The sequence below is a fragment of the Sardina pilchardus genome, chromosome 7, assembly GCF_963854185.1.
Source record: "Sardina pilchardus chromosome 7, fSarPil1.1, whole genome shotgun sequence".
In the NCBI taxonomy this organism is placed as follows: domain Eukaryota; kingdom Metazoa; phylum Chordata; class Actinopteri; order Clupeiformes; family Clupeidae; genus Sardina; species Sardina pilchardus.
Genome location: NC_085000.1, coordinates 2,382,822 through 2,403,027, shown reverse-complemented (window position 1 = coordinate 2,403,027; position 20,206 = coordinate 2,382,822). Strand labels below are relative to the sequence as shown.

At 47.8% G+C, this 20,206-nt stretch overlaps 1 protein-coding gene and 1 long non-coding RNA gene across 2 annotated transcripts; both read left to right on the top strand.

The window, feature by feature from the left end:
* The first annotated feature begins 634 nt into the window (after positions 1-634).
* si:ch211-197l9.2 (protein SOGA1) lies at positions 635-15,904 on the top strand. The gene is made up of 12 exons (XM_062540159.1): positions 635-723; positions 1,491-1,715; positions 4,667-4,825; positions 8,389-8,454; positions 8,723-9,784; positions 10,427-10,534; positions 11,091-11,261; positions 11,687-11,938; positions 13,205-13,254; positions 13,443-14,324; positions 14,424-14,919; positions 15,752-15,904. Exons 1-12 carry the CDS (start codon positions 664-666, stop codon positions 15,902-15,904), a joined length of 3,684 nt encoding a protein of 1,227 aa, XP_062396143.1. The 5' UTR covers positions 635-663.
* Positions 9,669-11,230, top strand: LOC134087084 (uncharacterized). Its single transcript, XR_009939799.1, has 3 exons — positions 9,669-9,784; positions 10,427-10,534; positions 11,091-11,230. It is a non-coding gene; the product is annotated as an uncharacterized LOC134087084 (long non-coding RNA).
* Positions 15,905-20,206: the final 4,302 nt, after the last annotated feature.

Below are 20,206 nucleotides of genomic sequence, written 5' to 3'. Positions count from 1 at the left end.
CAAGTGCACGGGCGGCCGGTTGGAGAGAAGCACGCGGCACTTGACGGTTTCGGGCAACCCCAAACAAACGAGGAGTCGCAGCCAGCAGAACTTCAAGATGCGCAGCCAAGCAAAACTGTTACCAAGACCAGAGTAGGAACGGCAACCCTCCGGCGCACCCCGAGTGGAGGCAAAGAAATGAAACCGGAGAAGGGAAAAGTGTCCGGGAAAGTCAAGCAAACGAGCAGTGGCAGCCAAAAGAGCCGCAATAAATCGTCAGGCCGGAGAAAACTGTCTGACGCTAGCAACACATCTGACGACCTGAGCAAAGATTCCGGATGCGCCACTGGAAAGCTTTCTTCCGCGAACAGCAGCTCGGAGATGTCTGACTGCACCTCCGAGGAGAATAAACTTTCCACAGACAGTGACATCGAGTCCAACAGTCGGGATGGGTATACTGATGGAGACAGGATTGGCCTGGGGGACAGTGTCTCGGACATTAGAAGTCAAGACACAAACATCATCTGTTCATCAGGGGCCAATATTAATTTGGCACCTGGCAATGGCATTGCCGAGGGTAGCATCTCCCCTGCAGACGAGCGGTCTTTCGCCTCACTTGACAGTCGGCTGAATTTTAGCTCCTCGGTGGCATTTTCTGACCTGACAGGAGAGTATGTTGATGGAATGCATGATGAACTTCTCCGAGAGATCGAGGATTTAAGATCAGAAAACGAATATTTAAAAGTAAGATGAGATTTTCCATTTAAAGCAACATTTGGATAGTTTAGATTTACATGCAACTTTTATCATATTCCCAAATGTGTTTGTTTGTCTCTGTGTATGAGTCTCGTGTGATGACAGGACACTTTGCACGTGGGTCACAAGTCTTGGATTAACGCTCCAAGAACCGATTACACTTTCGCTAATTGTCTTGAGTGTCCTCCGTCATTGTCACGACACACGATTTAAGGACGAGGTCAAGGCGCACAATCGAATACATTTTTAATCCCAAACACTAATATTGAGAATCAGTCGCTGTGACGCAGCGGTAGCATAAGTCCTTGGCTTGGCAGTCATATCCAATGTGTCTTACGTCAGTGCGCACAGTGGAGTGCTATCCTTCGGAGGAAGGCGCACGGCCACGGGTACTGTTCCCTGTGCGGCGTCACATGGTGACTTGTTGGAGGCAGGCACACATAAACCAAAAATGTCAAACATATATAGCATACGTGTTAATGTTTAAAATACCATGGCGCCATGTGATGGGTTTTTGTAGATCACACCACATATATTGTCATGAAGCCCAGCAAAAGTATTTGTTCAAGCATAAGTAAATTGTTATAGGTGCAATTACAATACAAATGTGCTTATATTGTCCATACAATGTTACAAACAAATTGGGCAGTAGCACAATATTTATTGCATATTGTTGGTGAGAGTTGTGCGACTGACTGACTGACTGACTGACTGACTGACTGACTGACTGACTGACTGACTGACTCTCTGTCCAGGATGAGATGGAGGAGCTGCGCTCGGAGATGCTGGAGATGCGCGACCTGTTCCTGGAGGAGGACGTGTACCAGCTGCAGGACCTGCGGCAGCAGCTGGAGCAGGCCAACAAGAGCTGCCGCATCCTGCAGTACCGGCTGCGCAAGGCAGAGCGACGCAGCCTGCGCGTGGCCCAGACTGGACAGGTGGACGGAGAGCTCATCCGAGCCCTGGAGCACGATGTCAGGGTGAGTGGTCCTATGTGTGTGTGTGTGTGTATGTGTGTGTGTGTGTGTGTGTGCGTGTGTGCGTGTGTGTGTGTGTGTGTGTGTGTGTGTGTGTGTGTGTGTGTGTGTGTGTGTGTGTGCTGTGCGGGTGATAGAGAGAGAAAGAGAAAGAGGAGGAGGAGGAGAGAGAGAAACAGATTTGTATGAGCAAAGAGGGGTTGTGTTTTACAAGACTTCAACAGGATGTGAGTATTATGTGTGTGTTTGTGTGTGTGTGTGTGTGTCATTTTCAGGAACAACAGGGGTCATCAGGTTTGTGAGCTTGCTTGTGTGTGTGTGTGTGTGTGTGTGTGTGTGTGTGTGTGTGTGTGTGTGTGTGTGTGTGTGTGTGTGTGTGTGTGTGTGTCGTTTTCAGGAGCAACAGGGGTCATCAGGTTTGTGTGCTTGCTCGTGTGACTGGTTGTTAATGTGTATGAGTATGCACAGGGTACTTAGTTGAGGAAAACTGGAGGAGGAGGTTTCCTGCGCCCAACGAATTCCATCTCCGTGCTTCATCTGTACAGGATGTTTGTTGGAAACCTCAGTTGCACAACTTACATGGCAAAGAGAAAGCGCTTACAGTAGGTTCAGTGAGTCAGAATGTAGCAGAACTACATGTTGTGATTATCTTTGCCCTGTCATTATGAATCACAAGACTTATCTTCCTATAAAGAGGTTTTACGCAAAAGTCCTTGTTTAGGTTGTGTCTCAGCCATATGCTGGTAGATTTATAGGTTTGGAGAGGCAGTTGCTTGTACAAGCTGGAATGTGTGAAGAGGAGTGTGTGTGTGTGTGTGTGTGTGTGTGTGTGTGTGTGTGTGTGCCACCTAGGATCGTGCATGTGTGAATGTGTGCGTGTTTTTGTGAGCGTGTGTGTATGTTTGTGTATGTAGTGTGTATGCGTGTGTGTGTGTATGTGGTGAAGTACCCTCACTCTGGAGGTATCCCAGCTCTGTTTGAAAGGGATCTCTCTCTCTCTCTCTCTCTCTCTCCCTCTCTCTCTCTCTCTCCCTCTCTCTCTACCCCTCCTCTCCCTGTGCCAGGCAGCCATACAAACCCACTCATTTGCTCATTTCCTTGTGGCGGGCCACTCACAGCCAAAGCATTCTTCGGTTTGAAACTACACAACCAATCAGAAGTGGGGGCTCTTCCAGGAATTCCAGGGCATTAAAAGACTATCAGTGCAGCAGGAGTTACCACATCAAAGACTGCTTCGTCACCAAAATTGCTCCATGCTCTGTGTAAATTCTTGTTATGCCCTTGTGCTGTTTATCATGGAGAGCAAGTTCAATTTTAGACAGAAACTCTGTTCCACGGTCTCCCCCCAACTTCTCTCCCTTCTTGAGATGCTCTGGGGGATCATGCTTTACTGTAGCTTAGGGTTTTGAAATGGCCGTATTTGACAGCAGTGTGATGTTCATAGTTTATAATACACTATGATAATGTCAGAAGGTGTTAGCAAGCTATTCTATGTTTTCAATAACTGAACAAATGTTGACTACAACATTATACTACACACTCACTGAACTGCTGGTTGACACAGTAATGATAATGCACACTATTGCACCAGTATTTCTGGAACATGACAGGTAACACTTACTGGACACAGTTTAGCGAGATGCCAAATAGGCACACACACTGAGGTGGAGCACCTCTTTATTACAGCTGTGTGGCCACTGTGAGAATGGCTATGCTCAGTCTATTTTAATGCCCTGAGGGAGAAATTGATACCTTGTTTTGTGCAAAGTGGGCCAATAAAAGGTTTGTGTGTGCTTGTGGTGTGTGTGTGTGTGTGTGTGTGTGTGTGTGTGTGTGTGTGTGTGTGTGTGTGTGTGTGTGTGTGTGTGTGTGTGTGTGTGTGTGTGTGTGTGCGCGCGCGTGTGTGTGTGCGCGTGTGTGTGTGTGTGACCTCCACACAACTTCCAATCTCAGGTTGAATTTCCAACCCTCAGGCAAAATCTACAGTCAGGAAGTGCTTACTATCTGACTTTGAATCTTTTAATTTCTCAATCATCTCCTCCATTTCCAACTCGTATCCAACAACTTGCATCAGGAAAGGGGAAATGTCACCTCCAACCCTAGTCTCCGAGAGGAGAGGAGGACAGAACAGAACAAAACAGCTCTGAGCCCTTAGATAACAGAATCACGCGTACAGAATCACATGAACACTACAAAGATATCTTACCCATGGTCCTGCCGTGAGGGAAGACTCCAACTCTGTAGCATAGCAACGGCAGAAACAAAACAACACCGGGGTTTCTTAAGAATTATCTCTGCGGTCATGTGATTGATGCTCCCATCATAAGGATATGGATTGTGCCTCAGTGCCGCAATAGACCATGCACAACTAAGGTCAAAATAAACCATGGTTTATTTACACACACACACACACACAAGCAAGCTCACAAACCTGATGACCCCTGTTGTTCCTAAAAATGACACACACACACACACACACACACACAAACACACACACAATACTCACATCCTGTTGAAGTCTTGTAAAGCACAAAGTCTTTGCTCATACAAATCTGTTTCTTTCTCCTCCTCCTCCTCTTTCTCTTTCTCTCTCTATCACCCACACAGCACACTCACACACACACACACACACAAACACAAGCACACCCACACACACCCACACACACACACACACACACACACACACACACACACACACACACACACACACACACACACACACACACACACATACAAACATGCATGCACACATGCACAAACCCATAGCGCACACCCAAACGCAGACACGCACACACACACACACACACATCAGGGATCAGGGATAAATCTGAAAACCCTTAAATTCAGGACATGCAAGGACAGATACTTAAGAGATGTTAGAAAAAAAAAGATATCCTGTCTATATATATCTCTGTGTTGGAGAACCTGTGACTGAACAGAGGCTTCTTTGATAGGTGGCGAAGAGCGTGTCCCTGCGCTTGCATGGCGAGCTGGAGTCTGTGCAGAAGAAGAAGGCCCAGCTGGAGTGGGAGAACGACGAGCTGCGCGAACGCATGCAGGACCTGGAGGTTGCCAATCAGGTCCTGCACACCGAGATGGACAAGACTCGAGAGGTAAAGAGCACTCTCGTCTGAAAACAGCCGATAGACAACACATTGCAAAACTCAGATATCTGGGGAAACTCGGATATCCATTCATGTTTAAAAGAGACCCACACCGTGGTTTTTGACTCACAAATAGTGGGAAGTGGAGGAAGAACAAGAACATGTTTCTCCAAGTGTAACACCAAGACTGGCTGGCAATTTTTTTGCAGTGGAATTGACAGGCTTGCTTTGATGTTAAGTCTCTAAAGGGCATAGAGAAATCTGACATTTCTAGGATAATGACATTTGGGAGATTCACACAAGATATCGTAAAAGGATAGATGACCCCACCCACAACCTCTATGGCGAATTCAGACTCTCCAAAAGCAGCATTCACTTCTTAATCCAATTATTAGACTATAAAGACATTTTTCGCATTGTGTGACATTATTTTGCTATCCCCAGGACTGGACAATTGAGTTGTATACGTACATACACTTAAAACCAAAGCACTCTGCCATATTGTGTCAGAGCAGAGATCAGTAAAGGTCCGAATATAATCTTGCGTCTTTGTCCCGCGCACACAGTGTGTGACAACATTGTGTCATCAACACTGCATATGGTGGGTGTTGTGTGCCTCCCAACATATGTGACTGTGCGTAAATGTGCACGGGGGAATATGCCACTTCTTTAATAGTTAAGCACACCAACCAATGCAACACAGATGCCATGCCATGCCATGCATGTTGCCCATCCTTATTGCAACAACCTTCAGGGTCATGCTTAGGAGACTATACTATGGGTGCAGACTGACATGCTGCACAAGTCAACTCTTTGAAGATCACACTGTGCTTCACACGATCCTTTAGCTGTATTTGTCAGCTCAGCTGGGCAGGGGGTCGGAGTGCTGTAAACTGATTTCATGATGCCCCTCGACCAGCGCAACCCAACCCACAACCCAGCCAGCCCTCGTCGTCCCATTGGCGACTCAGGGGCTCGGGGTGCCCTTGAACCCGGGTGGCAGGCACCCACGGGCGTGGTAGACAGCTGGCTGTGAGGCAGGGCAGTAGCGCATAGCATGTAGGGGTTGAGTTCCAGGCCAGCACAGCTGACACTCTTCACAGCCTCCCAAGGGGGAGGAGAGGAGAAGGAGAGACACACAGGGAGACAGAAACAGAGAGAGAGACAGAGAGAATGAAAGAGAGAGAAAGGCAGACAGAGAGAGAGAGAGAGAGACTGAAAGAGAGAGAAAGGCAGACAGGGAGAGAGAGAGAGAGACTGAAAGAGAGAGAAAGGCAGAGAGAGAGAGAGACTGAAAGAGAGAGAAAGGCAGACAGAGAGAGAGACAGGGAGACTGAAAGAGAGAGAAAGGCAGACAGGGAGAGACAGAGAAAGAGACAGAGAAAGGCAGACAGAGAGTGAGAGACTGAATGAGAGAAAGGAAGACAGGGACTGAGAGAGAGAAAGAAAGAAAGAAAGAGAAAAAGGCAGACAGGGTGAGAGACTGAAAGAGAGAGAAAGGCAGACAGAGGAAATGTCTAAAAATAGATAAGAGGAGGAGATCCCTCCAGCCTGCCTCCTCTCTTATTATGCCCCTTGGCTCCGAGGATTTAGGATGTGTCCGAATGTGGGTCAAGACATGACATTTCGGTATATATCTATAACTTTGCAAAAAAAAAACCTTGAAGATTTCCGGACTTTTAAAGTCCTGAATCTGTGCCCACTTCTGCAGTCTGTCATTGTCGCTCTGGTAAAACCCCAGCCCTCCCCCTACAGACAGGGCCTCCATTTTGATCAGCTCCTCTCCTTGTCAGATCAGCTTTTGTTTCACCTCCTCGTGTCCTGGGTCTCCCCTCCTGTACCCCTCCGTCCACCTTGTCTGCTCTGAGACGGGGCCCTGGGGTTTTCCTCCGGTGGCAGGGCCGTCCCCACTGTCCTCCTCCCCCCGGCATGTGGTCAGCCCTAATCCAGGATTCGGTGCTTAGGGGCGGATCGCAGCGGCTCAGCCCCAGTCCGCTCATCTCAAACAGCTGCTCTCTCCCTCTGATCCTCACATGCAGGCAGGCAGGCAGACAGGGAGCCAGGCAGCCCGGGCAGGTCTCACACACAGATTACCCAGCGTCACAAGCACCAGACTATGTTTTATGATATTTTTAATAGGGGAATATGCCAGTTTTTACTGAATATAAAATAGCTTTATTTCCATGGTGCTGGTGTTGGCAGGAGTCTAATGTCTGGTATAATGTGTGAGCAGTGTAGACAGTGTAAGATGACTTTGGATGACTTTGGATGAGTCATCTTGCTTCAGCCTCGTGGAGCCCAATGAATACAACCTGTGCACTTTTATTACATTCGAGTATGTCTACAGACAAATGTTCAGGTGGATTATGGGTAAGAATCATTGACCTGTTAACACAATTTTAAATTTATAGGCCACTTCACTGCCTCAAGAGCATGTGGCTCAGTGTGTGTGTGTGTGTGCGTGTAAGAGGAGGGGGGATTCAAACAGGGACATGGTCAGGGTGGTCTGATGGTCATAAGCCTTTGGGTATAGTCCTGCCAAGCAACAGATTTCACCACCGTCCACTACCAACATTTCAACAACTTGCCTCCAGACGTTCATGCGCATAACAAACCAGCCAAGTCCTGTCTAGCCTCCACAAATGCACTAATCTTGGGTAGTCCATACTCTAAAGTCTGCTAAATGGCCGCCGTCTGAAAATTAATTAAGAGGGCTATTTTCTTTAAGCCTAAATGACAGTAGGTAGCATGTCCCCAGCGAGACCGGATCACTCAAGTTATTTTTATGTCACCCACGGGGGCTCTGTGAGCACGTCTCGTTATTAGGGTCCCTGAACTCCACTCAAAGGCCTAGACAGGGTCAGAGACACAGAGACTGACACTCATAAAACATTCCAGTCATATCCAGCACCGCAGAGATGTTTCGCTCGTATGAACTCTGTGTTACTGCGCTTGACCGTGGCGGTCATCTGTTGTTTTGAAAGGTGTGTGTGTGTGTAAAAGGAAGAATCCAGTCCGAATGAAACGGTTTAGCCTTGTGCATACATTTTGGACATCCTTTTGTTTCCCCTATAAAGGAGCCCTGAAGAGGGTGACCTGGTTTTTGTCTGCGAGGAAGTATGTGGGCAGAGTGGTTGAGTTACTCGATCTGAGAGTCTGTAGGAGTGGCGACTGACACTCGAGTCTCTCTGGAGATTATGGGGGTGAAAGATATCCCTTCAAACACTTCTATCAAAGTTGACCCCATTCTCACGTTTATGGGACACCGGGGGGACATACTGTAGACAAGGCCGGGGATCGTGTTAAACCTGTATTTCCATAAAACTTCACCGTATTCACCTATGCACATACACTGAGAGAAAGATAGCAGGAGTACTGTATCCATAATGAACATCAGTACGTCGTCCTTTCTTTAAGAGTCAAAAGATTCTGTGTTATCTCACTATACTGCTGTGTACAAAGACATCCTTGTGCTTGATTTCAATAGTTAATTACTCATATCTATGAATCAAATTCAATCAGCCCACAACACACTGGAGTCCTTTGAAAACTCTGATAATTTGATTCCACAGAATTCCCTGAGGAGGAGGAGTTTGAGGTCAACATCTGGCAAGACTGAAAAGAAGCTCTCCCCACAGGTAAACCACCCTTCCGCATAATGGAGGATGATGACTTCTCCAGTGTACTGCTTTGCAATGATTTGCAGTGGAAACAATGTGTGTTATTGGGAGACATTTAAGATCATATGTAAACGTTTTTAAAAGGTCACACACTTTTTTTTAAAGTATGGAGTCTTTGGGAGATTCTGCTCCCAAACTCATTTACTGGTATCTTACCACCACAAGTATATAAAGTGAAAGTGAAAGTGACACTGCCATTGACGATGTATGTGTATTTGCTGCACAGGATGACAGTGCTGATCTGAAGTGCCAGCTGCACTTTGCGAAAGAGGAGTCCGCGCTCATGTGCAAGAAGCTGACCAAGATGGTCACCGAGAACGAGACCATGCGGGAGGAGCTGGCCAAGTACCGGCTGCTCTACGGCGACGTCGACAACGCCCAGGTGTCCGACAGCATGGCCAACTCGCCTCTGGCCCGCGAGGCCGAGGTCAAAGTTCACCTGCGGCTGGTGGAGGAGGAGGCAACTCTGCTGAGCCGGAGGATTGTGGAGCTGGAGGTGGAGAACCGCGGACTGCGGGCGGAGATGAGCGAAATGAGGGAGAGCGAGAGAGACGCACGAGAGAGTCTCGCCGTGCCGGTCTGCGCGGACGGACCTGAGGTGGGCGAAAGGCTGTCTTCCGCCAGTGAGAGGGACGCTGGGTCGGCAACATCGGTTGCTACGCAAATCCAAACAGAAGAACGAGGGCACTGCCCTGAAGATCAGGAGAAGGTCAAGAGGAATGGCGCTGACCTTTTGACCTCTTGCACGGACCTCGGCCGGAAAGACCTGAAGACTCTTCTAGCCCTTCGTGATCAGGCTCTGCTGGTCAGTTCCGCCATCGACCTGCTGAGAGCTGCTCCGACCAAAAACGGCATTTCGCCGTGCTCAAACCAGAAAACCCCGCCGCTGTCCCCGTACCTGGCCAAGCCGGAGGCTGACCACCACTCGCCCAACGCTCTTCCCCTTCCTCGGCCCCGTGACCTACCCCTCCTAAGCCCCCTCTCCGGCGAGTTGGACCTGCTACAGTTTCAGCTGCAAGCTCTCCTGGAGCGTATGAAGAGCTTAGTGGACACAGCGGACAGCAGGAGGACCCACAGCTGGGGACCCGGCTCATGTGACCTGGCACCTCCTCCTTCTCCTCCTCCTCCCGAGGAGCCCATGGAGCAGCAGAAGGAGGCCCTGGTGCTGAAGGTGGATCTGTCCCCCGGGTGCCCATGTGATCAGGAGACCCTGGTGCTCCTCACCCTGCAGCTGCGTTGGTTCCTGCAGCAGTGGCGGCAGGGGGAAGAAGCCAAGAGTCTCTTTGAGGTAAGGAATGAAGAATGAGAATTAAACATTTAGCTTTTACATCCTCTGTTTGGGGGAGAGCACAATTACATAATTACACAATTATACAATTACATAATAAAATTGTAATGATAGATTCTCTAAAACTGACAGACTCTTTTACAGTGATATATAACTGTTGAGTTATCTTTAACCATTACTATGAAGACATTATATTGTTTCATGCAATGAGAGTTTATTGTTGCCAGCTTTTGGGTCCTTTTTCTAGGCAAACTTCAGAGGTCTATTATCAGAGTTGTCATGACAATGGTCAATAATTGCAAAAGCTCATTTCCATGTCAGAACATGGTCTGTGTAGAGAGACACGGCATTTCAGTCTTACCGTGGTGAAATCACACTGTTTCCCAGCGAAAACCTTAAACAGGACAAAGGAAATATAAATGGTTCTTGAAATGATTACATTAATGTGGACATTTGTTAAGCTCCATGACTGATGGATTAAAGGTGGGAGGAAGTGTATGGGTAGACGATGAAAAGTCAGCGATGAAAAGTTGTCATTGATGGATAGCCCTGAGCACTAGCACTGTAGAAATGGCATAAATACATAGCTGTGTTAATGTTAATGGACTCGGAGGCTGTCACTGAGAGTGTGCGTCATCTCAGGTGGGCTGCCAGAAGAAACTACGTCTCCTGATGGAGGGGGAGGAGGTGTCCGACTCAGAAGAACCCAGCAAGACGAGCCCCACAGCCTCAAAGATCTTCCCCAAACTGGTAAGAGTGTCTACTTTGGGACACAGGAACATAGACAGGAACATATGAAATATACAGGATGTTTTACTTTTATATCTGTTGAACTTGAATGTATAAATAAAAAAATGAAAACATATGAAAATGTAATCATACCAAGCTTTTGTAGAAAAGTTGAGTTGAAGGACATGAATGTCATTGTCGAAAGAAGGTTCTAAAAGCACATCAGGACAGCATCAGAACATACATAATGGAGCACACAGACTTTGTGTGTATGTCAATGTATGTCCATGGACTTGCATACTAGGAAGCAGATAATTCAATAAATGATGTGTGTGGCTATTCTCTGAATCTAGTAATAAGAATGGCAAATTCTCTTCAAAGCAATAAAGGTTTCATTCATTCAAAATCAGCTTTATTGGGCAGGTTTGTGTAAACCAACAAGGAATTTGACTCTGTACAACGAGTTGTACAACACTCAACAATAACATAAAGAATAACAAAAATACAGAATAGAATGAAGGGCAGTCAAGCGCATCCATCCATGTAACTGTGCGTATGTTACCCACACCGTCCTCAGGTGGACAGTGCCGAGGACATGGTTCTGGCGGACCTCAGGGCGGCCATGTTGGACCTGAGCTCTGAGCTGCAGGAGGAGCGGCGGTCGGGGCTGGAGATGGCCCAGCAGTTCGCCTGTGCCAAGGCAGCCTGGGCTGTGGAGAGGAGCGAGCTCAGGAGCCTCGTCAGCAGGGTGAGGAGGGGTCTGCCAACCACGCACTGCACTCTAAGTGCCACATAGAACCAAAAATGTGCTACATACTGTATAACCAAAAATGGTTCTATGGTTCTATGGCATGCTTCAAATATATATATATATATATATATTGCCTAGAAGCCTAGCAAAAGTATTTATTAAAGCATATGTCAATGCTTTCAGTTGCAATTCCAATACATACTGTATGTGCTTACTTACAATGGCTATACAATGTTATAAACGAATTGTGCAGTTGCAACACTGATGATACCAAGTGCTTACACTACTGGAATAATTTCCACTATGATTACGTGTATGCTTCACATAGTAAATCTGTAGTACTATGTACAGCAGCTACAGAACCACAGTTAGACCACAGGAACTCAATTCATGTTCTTTATGTGGTCATGTTCTACTCTCAGCTGGAGGGCTCAGCCAGCAAGGCCTCGATGAAGAACCTTCCAGACCTGAAGGTGGCGCTGCAGCGGGACCACGTGGAGAAGCTGCAGCACCTGCTGGCGGACTCGTACGCGGCGGTGATGGAGCTGACGCGGCAGGGGAAGGTGCGCGAGCGGAACTGGAGCTGCGAGAAGCAGGAGCTGCTGGAGTACCTGCACCAGCTGCAGTTGGAGCAGCAGGGCTGCCATGGCAACAGCCACGCCAAGATGGCCGAGGTACCACAACAGTCCGCTTCATTTTTCATTATATGTCAATAAAGATGAACGATATTTAATAGCCATTGTTATCCAGGGTGATGTTTAATGACCAACCAATTATCAAGCATCAACACAACTGTTGCTCCACAGTCAGCTCCAATCTCATCTAATCTTGCTTGGTTGCTTTTCTTTGTACTGCATTTGTCCACAGCTGAAACTTACATTCAACATTGTGTAGGGATGCTTGATAGGCCCTTGAAATCATTCTTCAATCAGCTCAGTTGAAACAGATTTACTTCCTCTACATGGGTTTACACTTCAAATAAAAAAAAACTAAGTCAAAAGGGGTAATTCTACATCCAAGTACTGTAAGTAAGTCAGTCAGTCAGTCAGTCAGTCAGTCAGTCAGTCAGTCTGTAAGAAACTTAGTAAAATCCCAGAGTGAACTCAGCTGCCCTGGACGTTCACGAGGCGGCATCAAAGGACGGACGTCGTCGTGTGCCCACCGAATTGAGGCTAATCCGCTGTTTGGGCTGCAGTGGAGCGGGCAGTAGGCCCACATACTGTAAGCTGCAATCCGGGCATTACGGGCAAGGCAGGGGACTTAGACTCGCCACACTGACCAGTATGAGTGATACGGAGAGAATGAGAGGCCAACCAAGAGGAAGTTAAAACAAGATGGAGGTGGGAGGGGGGCCTTTCTCTTGGGTCTGTGACCCATGGTGTACATTTGCTTCAGGCTCTGTGTGAGGTTTGTGGGTCAGAGGGAGAGCTGACTTAAGTTTCGAAACAGATTTTTTTTTTATTAGCGTGGCCTCCATCCAGTTCAACATATAATTTACTTCTGTTGTATGAGTAGTCTCTATTTTGATGACTTTGTAGTTTTGTGAAATCCTTGTTATTTTTTGGAGATGAAATAGTTCCTGGCCATGGATTTGTGTGGTGCTCTTTTTTGTCCACCCCAAGGATCCTAATCCCTCCTCTCTTTACTCCCTGACACACTTTCCTGAGGCAGATTTTTCATTTGATTACTGTGCGACCATAAATGCTCAAAACGAGTGGGCTACCCCACAAGTCGACAAAATGAGATCCCACCCACCCCCTTCCATTTTGCTCTACTCAGCTGAAGAGCCAAATGGTCATTTGGGTTGGCTTCTTTTGAAGGCTACAAATCCACTTGTGTCGCATTGAGTCTTCACTCACACTGATCTTTGTACGAGCTGCCAGAGCATTTTTCACTTCTCATTTCAACATAACTAAAGCTGTGTGTGTGTTCTCTTTCAGTCCTCTGTTGGCAAGATGGCTGAGAATGGAAGATCTTATGGGACAGAGAGGTCAGATTCTTCATTCATTCAAACATACACTTAATCAGAACAATACAGTCTATAAACACACAAACAATATCACTTTCATCTCTCTCTTTCTCTCTGTTACCATGACATTACAGCATCAATGCCTCTGTGGAACTCCCTGTTCACTACTATTCTGATCCTCATCTTTTTATGTGTGACATCTCCAACAGGATTAAACACAAGCGAGCACAGCCTGACATCTCTGATAAAAACTGGGTGTACCTGAGCCAGGAGGCAGCGTTGCTGGACCAGCCTGACGCCTATAAGACCTGGGACTGCCCGGTCATGCCACCCAGGTTCCCGGGGCTGGACCTCCAGCAGGAGTCGGCCCAGAGGAGCCACACGGCCCCGGAGAAGACCTCCCTGCGGATCTACTACAGCCCGCCGTCCGCCCGCAGGGTCCACCTCTCCAAGCTGACCTGGGACAAAGAGGAAGCGTACGTGGAGGGGAAGACCAGGGAGAAGCAGAGCGGAGCTTTCCTGCCCAGAGCGATGAGGAGCAGAGGAGGAGATGAGGGCATTGGGGCTTTGAGCTACCAGGGAGGCCTGCCGCTGGAGTTCCATGACATGCTGGAGTGCGGTGGTGGTGTTGGTGGTAGTGGCGGCACTAGTCCCACAGGAGGCGCTAGCAGGCTGCCCTGCGGCTTCCAGCCTCCCGCCGGCCTCCCGTCCACCTCGTTCCTGCCGTTCGGGCCCCTGCAGGCGTCGGCCAACCTGAGCGACGACATGAAGGAGATGACGGCCAGCGTGCGCGGGGCGAGCCGCGGCAGCTCCCTGGAGAGGGGGCGGGGCCTGATGAAGGACGCCTGGAGCCAGACTCAGGCTGCGGCCCAGACTCAGAGCCGAGCGCTGACGCACGCCACCACGGTCAGCACGGGCATGCAGACGGAAGTCGTCCGCGGTCTCTCGGCGGGGAAGTACTGGTCCCCCCGTGGCACCACGGCCTCGCTGGTGTCCCCCCGTACCCAGCAGATGTCCTCGTCCCTGGAGCGGGTCGGCGGGCGGGCAGAGAAGCCGCCCCCTTGTTCCACCTCGCCAAAGCTCTACCGCCGCCACTCGGCATCGTCACCGTTCTCCTCGTCTTCATCCCCCTCTTCCTCACCTTCCTCGTCGTTCCCCTCGTCCTCGCTCTCCTCTTCCTCGTCCCTCACCAACCCGTCCCGGCTAGAGGCTCCGAAGGAGCGTGGGCTGTGGGGTCTGTCCCAGAGGGGGTCCGTAGGTTCTGCCTGGGCCCGTTCCACCACCAGCAGAACCGGTTCCGTAACGGCGCCAAGCGCAGACAAGTCGGCCGGACGCAAGCCCGTGGGGATCCACCGCTACGGCCTGGTCCAGGAGTTCCTGCGCAACGTGTGTGGTCGCGGGGACAAGCTTCCGACCGGGGCGGCTGAGAAGGCCGGAGCACCCACGGTGCGGAGGGACAGTATCGGCCCGGGGGGGCAGAAGAAGGCTGAGCGGCCGGCGTCACGGGTTCCGCTGGTCAGGAGCGACAGCGTGACGAAGATTGTGAACCGGAGGTTCATGAAGCAGGGGCAGAAAGACGAGACGGGCCAGACTCAGACTCAAACCCAGACACCGGGCCAGAGCCAGAACCAGGCCAGCAAAGTGCCCATCAGCAAAGACAAGAATGCTGGTATTGCCACACTAGAGGTGAGTAATGCCACCACGGTTTTGACTCTTGAATCCAACATTTAAAGGCCTATGAAAAAAAAAACGAGTTTGAGTTGTTGCAGCCAGCAGCTAAATTAGCCAGGCAGCTACAGCACTACACTCTGGGGGCATGAAAACAGAGGCTCATGAACATGCCCCTAGAGTGTTGCACCGTAGCTACCTGGAAGCTGGAGTAAAAAAAGAATGTTTTTGTTTGTGTTCGTACCAACAGAACTCTGTGACCTCGAGAAATGGAGCTCAAAGTGAAAAATCACCAGATTTCTCCTTTGAGGACTTTCCACTCATTCCGTAATTTCCCCTTGGGGACTAATAAAGTATACCTATCCTATCCTATCCTATCCTATCCTATCCTATCCTGGTATGTCTGGCATGATCCAATGTCCTCGTCAGCTCCATGAGAGACCTTGTCACCATGTGCCCACAGGGTCTTCTCTTATGACGTTCAGCATGCACAGTTTGCGGTCGTTCTTATCTTTTCCTGGAGGATAGGGAGATAAAGAAGCCTTTCCAAAAATTGCTCAAGTCTAACTCTAAGGCCATGGCTTGTGACCAGCGCACCGCCCGGCCCTAAGAGAGCCGTAAAACCTTCTTACGCATGAAATTACCCAACACAGAAACTTGCGCATTCAAAGGCTTCTGAATCTTTTTATATTGCGCACCACATGGGATACATTTCCAGCAGGAAGTTCTCCCAGGCTGGTTTAGCGCCACAAACAGAGACTCTGAAGTGTACTGTAGGACTAGACTGGGGGGTTTAAATGTCACCATGATGTGCCCTGACAGCCTTCTTCCTCCTGTGTTTGTTTCCCAGCGGGACGGCGCCTGTGACTGCAGCTCTCGTTCTCTGACTTCCTGCTTCGCTCGGCCCTCCCGCTCCAACCTCCACCACACCCACGGCCAGTGCAGGCTCCGCCCCCATGACTGCCCCACAGCAGCTGCCGTGAAGAGCGCCGCTGCCCCTTAGCAACGAGGCGCTCCCGCGGTCATTCTTCTTCCCCCCCTGGTGTGTTAACCCTCAACACCACCCCCTTCACCCTACCACCACACACACACACACACACACACACACACACACACACACACACACACACACACACACACACACACACACACACACACACACACACACACACACACACACACACACACACACACAGCTGACAGCATTCCCACAGGTCCTGAGAAACCCAAGCCTGGCACCACTCTGAAATTCAGGCCAATCTTTAAGGATGGGTGGAAAGAGGCCGAACAGATGAATCGTGTCGAGTTCTGCTGTACATGGGCCAGTGCAATTCGATTACCTACAACAGCTGGATTTGGCCCGGGGGGTTATTGAATAATGCACTCACACTCACACACACACACACACACACACACACACACACACACATACACACACACACACACACACACACACACACACACTTCGAGGACTTTGGACCATATGAGGACAAATCACTTTTATTGGATAGGCTCCAGTCAGATACATATGTATTAATTAAATAGCATGTTCTGAATGTTTTTGTACATATTAATCATCATAGTCATTTTCTTTAATGATAATTAGCAGTCATGTCTATTATATGTTATTAGACACTGCAGAGGTGACAGTGACGTTATGAGTCAAATAATGCACAATTGTGGTATACTGTATGGTGTGCTTAGTTGCATTGTGACACATTATCTCAGTAGATGCCTTATGTATAAACCCTTTACATCAACGTATACACGAAACAGACAGGAAAGTGTCGGACCAGTTGTTTTTTTCTGTATGGATATTTTTTATGTTAGATTTTAATAGGTTTAATACTGTATTTATTAGTAAAAATGCAGTCAGGTACTATATCCCATCCAAAGGAGATTGTCAGCGTGGTCACCTGATATGTCTGATGCACTGCGTCCAATCAGATACTGTAGTCAATGCTGTAAGCACATTTTATTAAGTTGGCTTAGAAGCAGAGTGTATGTAGACATGTGTAAGTGAAATGTGTTTGAAGTATTCTACATATTATCTATTCATTTGTAAAATAAATTGTATAACAAATTGTTCTTTCCAGAAAGCCTGTTTTGTCATTCAGTAGTCTCTCTAAAAAAAAACCCAACATTTTTCTGTTTTACAGAGGACGGCAAGAGTCATTTGCATATGAACATTTACCTTTAGCTCTGAGATTTCAATACATGAATATTTATATGGCGAATGAAGGGACAGACTCTTCAGTGCTTCCATGTGGTCATGTTTGTCCTCTCTATGAATCCTGTCCTCTGAAGTCTGTGTCATCTTCATGAATATCCATGGTTGATGTCTAGGTCAGTTACAAGTCATCACTACTATGACGTCTGGAGGCACGTGACCAGCTGACAGGCACATCCATTCTGACATTTATCAGACGCTTTTTTGACTTACATATGTCAACTATATTACAAGGGATTACGTTGTCCCTGGAGCAACTTGGAGTTAAGTGCCTTGCTCAAGGACACAACGGTGGAGGCCGGAAATTGAACCGACATCTTTCAAGCTACTGCACACTTGCCCAGCTCTTTAACCACTACACTACCACCACACACTAGTAGACCTTCGGTGCTTTACTATTTAGTGTTTGTCCTGACTGCTTCGGCGACACAGCCAACTGATGTGTCCTCTCCAGAATTTGGCATCTGTGCTTTTGACGAACTTGGCTTAATAGTTCAATTATTGTTAATGGGTTAATTGCTTCCCTATTTGTGCTAGCGGAACGCCAATCTCCCAGGACAAACCCATTAAATGGTTAATCACGGTCAGTCTTTCCTGCCTCTCCTTCTCAGCTGGCCAGGTCAAGGTTCACCCACTGAGGGGGCCTAACTAAGACTCTTAAGAAGCATGACGCGTGACACCTGGGCAGTAAGCCGAGCTGGACATGTCTGTTTTGTGTCAGTGTGTGTGTGTGTGCGTGTGTGTGAAGGGGAGTGTCACAGTGGTCAGTGGAACGGGCAGGTCCGACTGCCTGCCTGACTCTGGCTGACCCGAGCAGCTGTGTTCTCAGTCACATGCCAGAAGGACAGCAGCGAGCACCTTCAGCGAAAGAGCGAAAGTCCTGGTGCCTTAAGCACTTAATGAGCTGAACGCATCCCTCGCTACTGGACACGTTGCATGCACTGACCAACGCAGACTATAGCTGTTAGTAGTAAACAACAGGATAGAATTGAGCCGCTTAACAACGGTCTCTTCTACATGAGCAATACTTGGACAGTGTTGCAGTTGGATATGAACAGTCATTAAGAAAGAGCAATTTAACATAAAAAAGCATTTAAAAAAAAGAATAATAAAAAAGCAATTCTATGCTTTTTACAAGATGTCATTTTACAGTGACCACAGATTGATTGGGCATCTTCAAACAAGCTCCTCCGACTATTTCGATTTAGGTCAAATACACTCTCATAACAATTTAGTTTAAGGCTGAGGCAGTCACTCTAAATAAGCTATTTTTTTTCAAGCAGCCCTGTAGAGCCAATTCAGCGGCATTCGCCTCCAGTGAAAGCTGATCACCCTCTCTCTCCCTGTCTCTCTCTCCCTCTCTTTCCTTGTCTCTCCTTCTCTCTCTCTCACTCACTTTCTCTCTTTCTTCTGCTGCTGCTGCTGTTGTCTGCAACAGCTGGCTTTACTGCGGTCCGGTAAACGGTCTCCCATGGCAGCCTAATGTTTTCCTGACAAAGGGTCTCGCATGTCCCTATTGCTGGTTAATCTAGCGTGGAAATCAGAGTGGGAAAACGGGAGCCAAGACTGAGCTGAGCCGAAAGTCGTCAGACCCCCTCACCACTACTCAAATACACACACACACACACACACACACACACACAGACACACACACAGACAGACACACACACACACACACACACACACACACACACACACACACACACACCATCCAAAAGCTCTCTTTGAGGCATCGTGGGCAGCATTCACTCATTTTGGGACTCAGTTCTGTGCACCCAATTAGTTCATAATGAATGAATGAATGAATGAATGAATGAATGAAACATAGACAGACTGCAGTCAAGTAAACTCCACTGAGCATTTTAATGTCATGACTTGTCTTTAACCACAGTCAATCGGTGCAGACTGGGTGTTCAAGTAGGCCACTTATCTCATTTAGAAATACTGTCACAGTCTAATGAGTCAATTAGATTTTGAAAGACTCACATGACTCCATTTATGTCTGAGCTTAGAAGCGTCTCCATATTTCAAGACCTCACAGCTGACATCCATGCTCTTGAATAGCACTGCCTCCTAGTGGATATAAATGGACACTACACTGTACCTCTAATTCTTCAGGCATGACTGTGCATTTCCTTTTAGGCCTGCCCTGCTGTTATATTGCCATTGGATGGATGTATTCATACAGGTCAACTCCAGTTCATGGGCATCATACATTTAATTGAGAGCACTCTGGGAGCACAGTTTATGGACTTAGCCAAGCTAATATACTTCTTGGATGATTAGCATTTTACTGTACTGAACCTCATTAAAAACACAAAGCATATAAAACTCATAAACACATGAAATATGTGCAAGCCTGATATTTACTTTAGGATAATTGTGCATTGTGGTCAAGACTGGTAACATTGGCTAGAGGATGGTTGAGAAAGCACAATGAAAAAGCCAAGCTGGCAATTCACAGAGGTGACTGTGGTCACATAAAGCCCCTTCGATTGGGACTTTTCGTTAGGGTACAGCTATACCCTTGGGAGGGGAAACGTTTTCTTTTTAAGTGTGATTAGACACAGATGAACAGTGTTTCAATGAGGAGGAGATACTTAACCAAAAGAGACCAGAATAAATGGATGCATTCGTTTTTTAATCACTAATTGTAGCCATGACGTTAGTGGATGCCACCAGCCCACCACAGACCCAAACCTCTGCCACACTGCACACTTGTCTGAGATGAGCTTGCAATGGCCTGGGAGAGGCTGTAAGACAGGCACTCAAACTCCCGATGGTGTTTCATCCATCACCCGAACAGTCATCTCCCCAGGACAACCCCAGCATGGGGAAGAATGAATACCGCTATGCATCACTTGTCTGACATTGATATCACAAAGAGCATCTATTATGCATCCCATTTGCTGTTCATGTAAGTGGTCTTCATTTGTCAAAAGTCCCTACTGATAGCATCCGCGCAGCCCTCCCTCTGAACTAAAATAGCAAGCACGGTCTGACATCTATCAAATCTACATTTGTGAAGTTGAATTCCATGTTTTAATATTAGGACTTCTGAACAGGCGTATTAAA